Source organism: Lethenteron reissneri, chromosome 13 (assembly GCF_015708825.2).
Source record: "Lethenteron reissneri isolate LAM-NWPU_2019-01 chromosome 13, ASM1570882v1, whole genome shotgun sequence".
In the NCBI taxonomy this organism is placed as follows: Eukaryota; Metazoa; Chordata; class Hyperoartia; order Petromyzontiformes; family Petromyzontidae; genus Lethenteron; species Lethenteron reissneri.
The window spans coordinates 9,406,648-9,418,768 of record NC_083791.1 but is presented as its reverse complement, the minus strand read 5'-3'; the positions used below and the strand labels follow the sequence as shown (position 1 = coordinate 9,418,768).

General features: G+C 53.3%; 1 protein-coding gene across 3 annotated transcripts in view; it reads right to left on the bottom strand.

Moving 5' to 3' along the window:
- Positions 1 to 9,989, bottom strand: part of LOC133342072 (immunoglobulin superfamily member 11-like) — a 61,156-nt gene extending 51,167 nt beyond the window's left edge. For 2 of the 3 annotated variants that reach the window (XM_061550989.1, XM_061550991.1), the window contains exon 1: positions 9,051 to 9,989. In XM_061550989.1, coding sequence (XP_061406973.1) covers positions 9,051 to 9,114 — 64 coding nt within the window. In that variant the 5' untranslated portion in view covers positions 9,115 to 9,989. The remainder of the gene's footprint in view (positions 1 to 9,050) is intronic. The other variant, XM_061550990.1, reaches the window with a different exon arrangement.
- Between the last annotated feature and the right edge of the window lie 2,132 nt (positions 9,990 to 12,121).

Here is a 12,121-nt window from a genome sequence, read left to right as displayed (position 1 = left end):
TCAATGGCCAGGGTCAACGGCGGCGTGGTGTATTCCGCAAATATGCCCGACTGTGAGGGCGGGCAGAAGCCGGCGTGAGTAGGTTAAACGTTGAGTTTTATAAGGGCACCACGGGGTGACCAGCCCCTCCCCACCCAGCCCCACCCCTCCCACCCCCACCCAGCCCCACCCTCCCCACCCAGCCCCTCCCCACCCTCCCCACCCAGCCCCTCCCCATCCTCCCGACCCTCCCAACCCAGCCCCCACCCAGCCCCACCCTCCCTACCCAGCCCCTCCCCACCCTCCCCACCCAGCCTCTCCCTACCTTCTCCTCCCCACCCAGCCCCACCCTCCCCATCCAGCTCCTCCCCACCCTCCCCTCCCTACCCAGCCCCTCCCTCCCCACCCAGCCCCTCCCTGCACGACGGACACAATAATCCCCTGTGGGCTGGTGTAACCAGGAGGTTCCTACCAGTATAACACATTGGCGTCCTCGTGTTGAGAACTCGCACTAATGACAACTTCGGTTCGTATGGTGGAGTTCGTCTAAACACAACCCAGCAGCCGCAACAGCCTCCTGGCACGGCAGTGCATCGTTTAGAGCAGGCGTCGACTTCAACTCTGCAACCGGCTTCTACATGGAGAGTTCTCATCAGCAGGGAGAGGCGTGAGTCAATGGATGCGGGTGAACGGACAGATGCTGTTGTCGGTAACGAGGCCCTTCTCTTGCCTCAATGAGACCCTCTCGCCTGGTGCGATAAACAACTTGAACTTGGTCATCTCACAACAAAGGCAGGGGCAGATGCGAGTCGCACAGAGACAAAGATCCCCCGTGTAGTCTTAAACAGACTGTTGGGGAAAGTGCTGATAGCGAGCACCTATGAAGACCGGCAATGTGGCACACGAGGGGGTGGGTGGCCAGCACCACGCCCGACCGCCTTTGTCTCCCCAGTGACGATGTTTACACACGGTGCTGAGTCAAACAAGAAATCAAAGATCCCCCGTGTAGCCTTAACAGACTGCTGGGGCAAGTGCTGTTAGCGAGTGATTCCTATGATGACCGGCACTGTGGCACACGAGGGGGTGGGTGGCCAGCACCACGCCCGTCCGGCCGCCGATGATAACTTTGATATTGTTGAGTGCGTCGTGTTCAACAATCATCGGGCGCGTCAGGCGAGGACTGGAGATTGGGAAAACCTGGCACAGCAGGCGACGTTTCGGGCAACGGTCCCTTCCGTCGCAGCACGCAAAAACAACAACTTCCAATCGTGCAAAGTTTCGTATCGAAACGTCGTGATATATTATTTTTGTTTCATTTCATTTTTCTACCCACGTGACTTTACCGAAAGAACCAAAGAGTATGGATTCCCGCAGTCACGAAAGCTTCGAATCAAGATTTTTTTTCGTACGGAGGTCTAATTATTTCGTACCAAAAATAATAATAATGATATATACATCCCGAAATTGGGAACGCATCCCTGCAGTCGACGTACGCGTGTGGAACTACGTCCGTGTGTGTGTCCGTACGTACGGCGCGTGTGAACACGTGCCAGGCGCTGCTCTTCACGCTCAGCTATGCGTGGCACGTGTGCAATGGAGTGAAAGTCAGGCACGCTAATGTCCCCTCCTCATACTCCTCCTCCACGTGCACGCGTGCGTACAAAGACAAAGGTAAAGACAAAAATCCCCCGTGTGGCCTGTCAGACTGGAGGGGCAAGCGCTGTTAGTGAGGCCGGCACGGCACACGAGGGGGTGGGTGGCCAACGTCACGCTCGGCCGCCTTTGTCTCTTTAGTGGAGATGTTTACACATCGCACCAGGCACTCATTTGAGGCCGAGTCGACTTAGGGGAGGCCCAGGACCGATTCAGATAATCGTCACTGGTTGTTGGCCTTGGGCGGGAATTGAACCCGGGTGGCCAGGTTCGTAGCACGAAGCGCTAACTGGTGCGCCACAGCTCCCCACGTACACACAATCACACACACACATACACAATCACGCACACACAATCACACACACACATAATCACACACACAATCACACACACACACAATCACACACGCACAATCACACACACACAATCACACACACACGCACACACAATCACACACACACATAATCACACACACAATCACACACACACGCACAATCACACACACACAATCACACACACACACAATCCCACACACACAATCACACACACACAATCACACACACACGCACAATCACACACACACAATCACACACACACACAATCCCACACACACAATCACACACACACAATCACACACACACGCACGCACGCGCGCGCATGCCCACACGCACACACAGACGTCCCTCTTCAGCGGTGTTCTTCGCTCGCGACGGGTCCGCCGGCTGCCCCCGTGTATGTCAGGATCAGAATATGTATGCACATCGGAGGAATTCAATGAGCTATAAAGCTCTATCGCGCAGATGCCCAGCATGGGCGGGGGAAGGACAACAAACTAAACGCATGAAAGCAGTTCTAAAGAAATGCGTTTTCAAACTTGATCATTTAAAAGTTGCACGGCTCCGGCGGTTTCCTAATATATCGGCAATGGAAGAACGTTCCAGACGGCCGCAGAAGCAGCGCATCTGAAAAGCGGTGACCGCCGTAATTTTTTTTTCGCCGTCTTTGTTCGACGGCTGAGCCAGAAGCTGCTACCGCCGCCGCCGCTGATGCTGTTGCTGCTGCTGTTGTTGCTGCTGCTGCTGTTGCTGCTGCTGCTGTTGCTGCTGCTGCTGCGTGGATGATGAGCGCCGGAGTGTCGCGTGATGATTGTTTACGGCTCCGTGACGAGTTCAGCCTCCACCTCTTCTCCGCCCTCCTCTTCATTTCCACGGACACCCCGCGCCTCCGTCAGCTCCTCCAGCAACCCGGCCCTCGGCCCGCCTCTCATTGTTATCACCCGTTCCGCCCTTCCTGCTGCTGCTGCTGTTGCTGCGTCCTCATCCGTCAACCCGATCCTCGAAAAAGAACGCGGTCTCAACGCGCCGCTTCTTCACCCTCCTCCTGATCGTTCAAGATGTCTACAATCGGATCTTCCCTTTCTCTGCCCTGCTGCTCACTGAAGGCATCCTCCTGCGTGCCCGCGTCTCCTGCGTGCCCACTTCGATCGACTCCGTCCTCCCTTGGCGTCCCGCATTCCCGCTCCGCACCACCCTCTCGACTCTCTCTCTCTCATCTCTCTAATGTTTTATTCTACGATCAGAGGAAACAGGAAGATGCTCGGTGTAGTCGGCACTTTGCTTCGTTCATCATTTAGTTTTTTTTGTAATGGTTTGCTCCTCTCTCATCTCTCTCATCAACCGTTGGTCGACGTCTGCGGTATGAGTTGGACGCGGGTGGAGTAGCAACGATATCGTCCGCCCAGCGGGTGCAGCCATCGGTCAGGTGGGGGGGGGGGGGGGGGCTCCAGTGCTGTTGAGATGAAATCTCAGGGCTGGTTGTCAAAAGGGGGGCCCACAACCCGTAGCTTTGGCGGGGGTTTGGGGGGTGCAGGCACCCACTTCCCCCCACGCTCGTCACGTGACAGGGTGGATGACATCAGGCGTCATCGACGTGAATCTTCACGGCTGATCTCACAATCGCTTCGACAGATTCAGACCCCTCCCCTCCTCGCCCAAGTCAGGTGGCTGCCCTGCTCTCTCGCGGTGTCAACTGCTTGAACAAATACACTCGACTTCACTTGCATATTGAAAATCTGCCGCTATGAGTGGTGGTGTGCGTGGCCGCCACCACCTCCACCACCAAACACAAAAGACAATAAGTAATATTTAAAAAAACTTTTAAAAAAAACACGCTTTCATTAAATGTACCGTACTCGTAATGGTAGAACTCCACGACTCCAGGAAGTGGCCCCGAAGCTTGTCATAACGTAATGGGCCGTGGTGATTTACAGCCAACGTCAGTTGAGCGTGGACAATTAGACCCAAGCCGAAACATAAAAAAAAATGTTCAAAAATATTTTTTTTATGATGGAATATAGTATTGTCATTAGTATGACATAAGTATACCAAGTTTGCAGTCGGTAGCACATTGGGAAGTGGGTTAAAATTGAGTTCCAATATTTGAGGATATGACACCAACAACAGACAGAGTAAGTTAATAAAAAATCGTGTAAAAAAAGGATCCCCCGTGTAGCCTGAACAGACTGTTGGGGCAAGTGCTGTTAGCGAGCACCTATGAAGGCCGGAACGGCACACGCGCGGGGTGGGTGACCAGCACCACGCCCGCCCGCTTTTGTCTCCCCAGTGGCGATGTTTTACACACCGCACCAGGTACTCACTTGATGCTGAGTCGACCTAGGGGAGGCCCAGTACCGGTTCAGACAATCGCCACGGGTGTTGGCCGTGAGCGGGAATCGAACTCGGCTGGCCGGGTTCATAGCGCTGCGTAGCGCTAACCGCTGCACCACCGCTCCATGCACACACCCGCACGCACAGACAAACTCAGCTATGCAACGACACACATCAGCAAAACCAAGACACACACACACTCTCAATGGCACAGACACGCACGCATGATTCTAGATTTGAAGCTTTCGTGACTGCAAGGATTCATATTCTTAGGTTTTTTCGGTAAAGTCACGTAGGTAAAAAAAATTAAATTAATAAAAGTAAAATAAAAATAAAATAAAAATCACGACGTTTCGGAGGCAACACAAGCTTCCGTCTTCAGGCTCCTCCCACCCTCAACCAGTATATATACAAATACTGTGTTCTTGGAATTTCTCTCACTTGATACAGCTATCGTGCTGTGACGGTTCCACCTGAAGACGGAAGCTTGTGTTGCCTCCGAAACGTCGTGATTTTTATTTTATTTTTATTTTACTTTTATTAATTAAATTTTTTTACCTACGTGACTTTACCGAAAAAACCTAAGAATACGCACACATGACCTCACTCTAATGCTACCAGTCTAGGCTGACCTTGGCCCGACAGAGCCGTTCTGCACGTAACCCCAAGGCCCTCGCACGTATGGGTTGGAGTCCAATGCTGAGTCTCTGTCAGATTCTTGGTTCTTTCGGTAAAGTCACGTAGAAGGGAAATAATAAAAATAAAACATAATAAAATAAAATAATTCTCACGACGTTTCGGCTTTACCGAAAGAACCAAGAAGATGAATCCCTGCAGTCACGAAAGCTTTAAATCGAAATCTCTGTCAGATGTTCGACCAAGAGCTGACGACTCACGCGCCCTCGGGCTCGCAGGTCGAAGGTCAAACATCGCCTCGCGCACCGTGCACACGCGGACACGCCACAAAGACAAAGATGCCCCCCCCCCTGTGTAGCCTCAACAGACTGTTGGGGCAAGTGCTGTTAGCGAGTAGCACCTGTGAAGGCCGCCACGGCAAACGGGGGTGGGCCAGCACCTCGTGGCGATGTTTACACACCGCAAACCTGCTGACTCATTTGAGGCTGAGTTGACCTAGGGGAGGCCCAGGCCCGGTTCGGTTAATCGTCACCGGTGTTGGCTGCGAGTCGCCGGGTTCGTATCACAGCGCGCTAGCCACTACGCTACCGCTCCCCACACACGCACACAGCACACACACGCACACACACTCTCTCTCACACACTGTGGTCTATATTTAGCAACGGATCGTGATGCGTCAGCAGAAAAAAAGGGATTCGATTGATAGAGCGCCGCACAATCTGCAGGCATCGCACTCACCGGCGCACGGAGCAAGTGAAGCTCATCGCCAGACGCGACAGAGACGACGACGACGTTGTTATATTACAGACTGCCAGGTTGGAGGGGGGAGGGCGCAGTGGTTAGCGCACTACACGATGAATGAACCACGCAAACCCGAGTTGGATTCCCAGCCACGGCTAAGATCGCTGGCTAGTGATGTATCATAGATACATAGAAATAAACCGGCGCTCGCTCGCTCTCTCCCCCTACCTCCCTCTCTCTATCTACCACCTTTCACCACGGCTACTGATGAAGGTGCAATCGTAGTCGAGGCAGGTGGAGCGGTGGGCGCAGCGGATAATCGCGACGCACTTTTGAGACTCGGCAAAGCCGCATTCGATTCCCAGCCAGGGCGGCTGCCATCAGTGGCGAGTTTGCTGCACGGAGCGGTCCTGGACTCTCATGCCCCGAACACTTTTGCCAAAGATAAAGATCCCCCGTATAGCCTTAACGAGTGTTGGGGCAAGTGCTGCTAGCGAGTAGCACCCGCGAAGGCCGGCACGGCGCACGTGGGGGCGGTGGGTGGCCAGCAACCACGCCCGGCCGCCTTTGTCTCCCCAGTACACGTGCATTGCTTTACGGTGTGCACGCATCCGTTTCGACACGTGCCACGTAACGCGATCAGTTGTGCACGTACACACACCTTGCACGTACACACACATTGCACGTACACACTGCACGTACACACACTTTGCATGTACACACACCTTGCACACACACTGCACGTAGACACACACTGCACGTACACACACATTGCACGTACACAGTGCACGTACACACACATTGCATGTACACACACCTTGCACACACACTGCACGTAGACACACACTGCACGTACACACACATTGCACGCACACACACTGCACGTACACACACACTGCACGTACACACACCTTGCACGTACACACACACTGCACGTACACACACACTGCACGTACACACACCTTGCACGTACACACACACTGCACGTACACACACACTGCACGTACACACACACTGCACGTACACACACACTGCACATACACTGCAGGTACACACACCTTGCACGTACACACACACTGCACGTACACACACTGTACGTACACACACCTTGCACGTACACACACACTGCACGTACACACACTGTACGTACACACACACTGCACGTACACACACACTGCACATACACTGCAGGTACACACACACTGCACGTACACACACTGTACGTACACACACCTTGCACGTACACACACACTGCACGTACACACACACTGCACATACACTGCAGGTACACACACCTTGCACGTACACACACACTGCACGTACACACACACTGCACATACACTGCAGGTACACATACCTTGCACGTATACACACACTGCACGTACACACATTGCACGTACACACACCTTGCACACACACTGTACGTACACACACACTGCACGTATACACACCTGCACGTACACACACTGCACGTAGACACAGCTTGCACATACACACACCCTTGCACGTACACACACACCTTGCACATACACACACCTGCACATACACACACACTGCACGTACACACACTGCACGTAGACACAGCTTGCACATACACACACCTTGCACGTACACACACACTGCACGTACACTGCACGTACACACCCCTTGCACGTACACACACCTTGCACGTATACACACACACCTTGCACATACACACACCTTGCACGTACACACACACTGCACGTACACACACACTGCACGTACACACACCTTGCACGATGACTTGCATGTTGGGATGTATCAAACGATGCACTCGCTGGTTTATTATTGTTATTATAGATGTACACCGTACGGTACTCGCAAGCAAAACAACCCACGCACACACATTGTCTGAAGACGTACGGACAGCCGTACGGACACGATACAGGCGCATTGTCTAACGACGATCTGTTCACGCATCCGTGCAGGTCGCCAATGGTGGTGAAGTATGGTCAAAAGTAGCAACGAAGACCCGACACGGCACGGAGAAGGCCCTTATCCCAGCAGGTGTTGTTGACAGCAGCAGTAACAACAACAACACAAACTATAACCGGGAGCTCCGCGTGAACCCTCAAGGGACTAGGTCGACTCGACCTCAAATGAGTACCTGGCGCGGTGTGTAAACCATCGCCACACGGGGAGACAAAGGCGGCCGGGCGTGGTGCTGGCCACCCCCCCCACCCCCCCCCCCCCCACCACGTGTGCCGTGCCGGCCTTCGTGGGTATTACTCGCTCACAGCACTTGCCCCCAAAGCTCCGTTGAGGCTACACGGGGGGTCTTTGTCTTTGTCCCAAGAGATTATACACGTAGCCATAAATACGCACAGCGTGTAACCGCTGGGCAGACACTCGGCTGCATGGGGCACGTGGTCTGTCAGTGTTAATGATCATTGTGACGGTGGTGACTGACGGTGATGCTCTGGATGTGTTTGGATTACGTTGCAAATTGCCGTCAAACACAGTCACTCTCAAAGTTTTATGTGACGAAGACAAAGAATCCCCGTATAGCCTTAACAGACTGTAGGGGCAAGTGCCGTTCGCGAGCACCTATGAAGGCCGGAACGGCACACGAGGGGGTGGGTGGCCAGCACCACGCCCGGCTGCCTTTGTCTCCCTAGTGGCGATGTTTACACACCGCACCAGGTACTCATTTGAGGCTGAGTCGACCTAGGCGAGGCCCAGGACTCGTTCAGATAATCGTCACTCGGTGTTGGTGGCCGTGAGCGGGAATCGAACTCGCCTCGCCGCACACAACACACACACGTTCAAGTACAGACACACGTACACTGGTACACTCACAGCCACACACTCGCACGGACACATACTGACACACACACGCACACACACCTGTACAATCGGACACACGCACCGGCAGAGACACAAGCAGAAACACACAAGCAAACACAAACACACACGATCAGACGCCCACACGGTCACACAAGCAAGTACACTGGACACTAACGCATATATTCGCTATCACACGCACACACAAACGCACTGACACACACGCAGTGACACACAGTGACACACACAAATGCACTTACACCCACAAATACTAAAACACACACATGCACGTACGCACAAATGCACTAACACACACACATGCAATGACACACACAGAGACGCACTGACACACACAAATGCAATGGCACACACACACAAACGCACTGACACACAAAGATAAAGATCCCCCATATAGCCTTAACAGACTATAGGGGCAAGTGCTGTTAACGAGCACTGACACACACGCAGTGACACACACAAATGCACTTACACACATACTAAAACACACACATACACGTGCACACATATGCAATGACACACACACAGACGCACTGACACACACACACGTACCTGCAATTGCAAGCAACAGCAGCAGCAGCTCCTCGCCAGACAGATGATGCATCTTTCTGTCCATCGCCTCTCGCAAAAAAAAATAAAGAAATCCACGGTTCGATTCCGGGCACCGGGTCACACCAACTGCGTCTCTTCCTCCTCCTCCTCCTTGACCTTCCTCCGCGTCCCCAGCACCGTCAGCGCGTCGATCCGCTTCGACGCAACAGAAAAAAAAAATCCCCTCCTACAGGCCCGAATTGCTCACGACCCTCGCTACCATCCACGACCTTCTCGCGATTACGCGGCAACCCACCGCCACCGCTACCACCAATAACGTATCAACTGCAGTGCAATCCCTATCACTCTCTCTCTCTCTCTGCTACCGATGCTGCTGCTGCTGCATTACGCGTCCCTCTGTGCAACGCGCTCCGTGTGTATTTGCTGTCACGTGAAGGGCAGGTTACGTGTGACAATGCGCAAAGACGACGCACGTGTGTGTGACAGTGCGCACGCTGCGTGTGTCGGTCTGTGTGTGTGTCTCTCTCGCTGTGTGTGTCTCTCGCTGTGCGTGTGTGTGTGTGTCTCGCTGTGCGTGTGTGTGTGTGTCTCGCTGTGCGTGTGTGTGTCTCTCGCTGTGTGTGTGTCTCTCGCTCTGTGTGTGTGTCTCTCGCTGTGCGTGTGTGTGTCTCTCTCGCTGTGCGCGTGTGTGTGTGTCTCTCTCTATCTCTCGTGTTACTATGTGTGTGTGTCTCTCTCGCTACCTCTCTCTCTGTGTGTGTTTTCTTGCCTGTCGCTCTGCTGCGGCCGTCTAGCGAATTGAACTCGGAGGCAGCGGTGATGCTGATGAGAGGGAGAGAGAGAGGGAGAGAGCAGAGGAGGAGGGCGTGGAGAGGGAGGGAGGCGATAGGGGAGGGGAGGGTGGATGTGTGCGTGTGTGTGTGCGGTGGTTGTGTGCGGTGTGTAAACATCGCCACTAGGGGAGACAAAGGCGGCCGGGCGTGGTTGCCGGCCACCCCACACCCCCCTCGTGCGCCGCTCCAGACTTAATATTTGCTGCTCGCTACCAGCACTTGCCCCAAAAGTATGTTGAGGCTATACGGGTGATCTTTGTCTTTGCGGTGGATGTGTGCAGTTTGTAACCATCGCATTTGGGGAGACAAAGGCGGCCGGGCGTGGTGCTAGCCACCCCACTCCCTCCGGTGGCGTTCCGGCCTTCATAGGTGCTACTCGCTCATCGCACTTGCCCCACAGGTCTGTTTAGGCTATATGGGGGATCTTTGTCTTTGTGTGTGTGTGTGAAGTTGGTTGTGAGTGTGCGCGTGTCGATGTGAGTGCACGTGTTCGTGGGGAGCGGTGGCGCAGTGGTGAGCGCGCTCGCGCTCCGAATCCCGGTCCACCCAAGTTCGATCCCCCGCTCACGGTCAACGCCAGTGACGCTCATCATCGGTGAGCGTCATTGGCGCTTGCCTCAACAGTCCGTCGCGGCTGTACGGGGCACCTTTGCCTTTGTGCGCGCGTGAGGTCGCGCGCGTGGGGGAGATAGCTGAGAATGAGATCTGATACGCGAGCCCGGATCATTTCCCGCATAGGGGCCGTCCATAAATGACGTCACGCGATTTTGGACGATTTTTGACCCCCCCCCCCCTCAAATATGACTTCACAAAGCTCTCCCCCTCCTCCCCCCCAAAACCATAAAACATGCTTCGAATAGCTCTAAACTATTGTCATTGTAGTGCGTATTTAATGTGGCGCTGCACTCTGATGTTGTAGGAGAAAACATTTATTAGAACGTCTATTTAATTAAGTAGAACGTGTTGTCTATATTTATTAAAAGTTGCGCATTTTGTTGTGACGTCACATTTCTCCAACCCCCCCACCCACCCTCGTCACACATCGTCACAAATGTCTGACCCTCCCCACCACCCAGGTGCGTGACGTCATTTATGGACGGCCCCATATTGTACGTACGTTGAACTTCTTCCGCACCGTACGTAACCCAAACGGTGCCAACAATTCATAACGAAGGTTTTTTTTATTTTGGGGGGGGGGGGGGGGTGTTGGATCGCGTAAGTACAAATGTTGTGTCGTAACGCTCCACCACCCGACACAGCCAAGCAGGTCTGTCGCCTAGTTACCACTTCAGGCCAAATATACGGAACATTAAATTTCGATTTAAAGCTTTCGTGACTGCAGGGATTCATCTCCTTGGTTCTTTCGGTAAAGTCGTCACGTAGAATGGAAATAATAAAATAATAAAAATAAAACATTATAAAGTAAAGTAATAAAAGAATATAATAATTTTAATATGTTAAATTTTTATTATTTTATTATTTCCATTCTACGTGACTTTACCGAAAGAACCAAGAATACGGAACATTTACAATTTGAAAACGACGTCTCGCTGGTCATCACGTCAAGCATCATCGGGCGATTTGCCATAATTCACCATAATATTGGTCGCGAAATCCATGCGTGGTTAACCGTGCTAATAGTATTAACATTAAGCCTCCCACCCCCCTCTCCTTAAACTCCTTCATTTCTACTCTCAAGGCACTCCTCACCTCTGCTTCCTCGCCCATTCGGCTCGTTCTTCCCTCCCCTGTCGCCCTTTCGTGACCTCCCACCCCCCCCAGCCACCCACCTAAAGGACGTGAACTTCAGATCGGGCCGTTCGCAGGCCGGCCACCTCGTGGTCCGGTCGAATGCGTTGTGTCAGGCCCTCCACCACCCGACACAGACGTAGACCGTCGGCCGTACAACCGACTGTTGTGAGAATTGTTCTTCATCCGTTGAACAAGAGCTTTACAGATCATCGGATTTACTCCGGTGTGAATGCGCTCTGATTCCGCCGCGTGGCTATGCTGGGCGGTGGAGGGTTCCGCGAGCGGTGGCGGAGTGGTTAGCGATGTGCGCTGCAGTGGCGATTATCTGAACCGATCCTGGGCCTCCTCCCCTAGGTAGACTCAGCCTCGAATGAGTTAAATTAGCCAGGTGCGGTGTGCGAACATACCCCGAATGGGGAGACAAAGGCGGCCGGGCGTGGTTTTTGTCGTCTATGCCCTGCCGGCCGCCTTCATAGAGCGCTACTA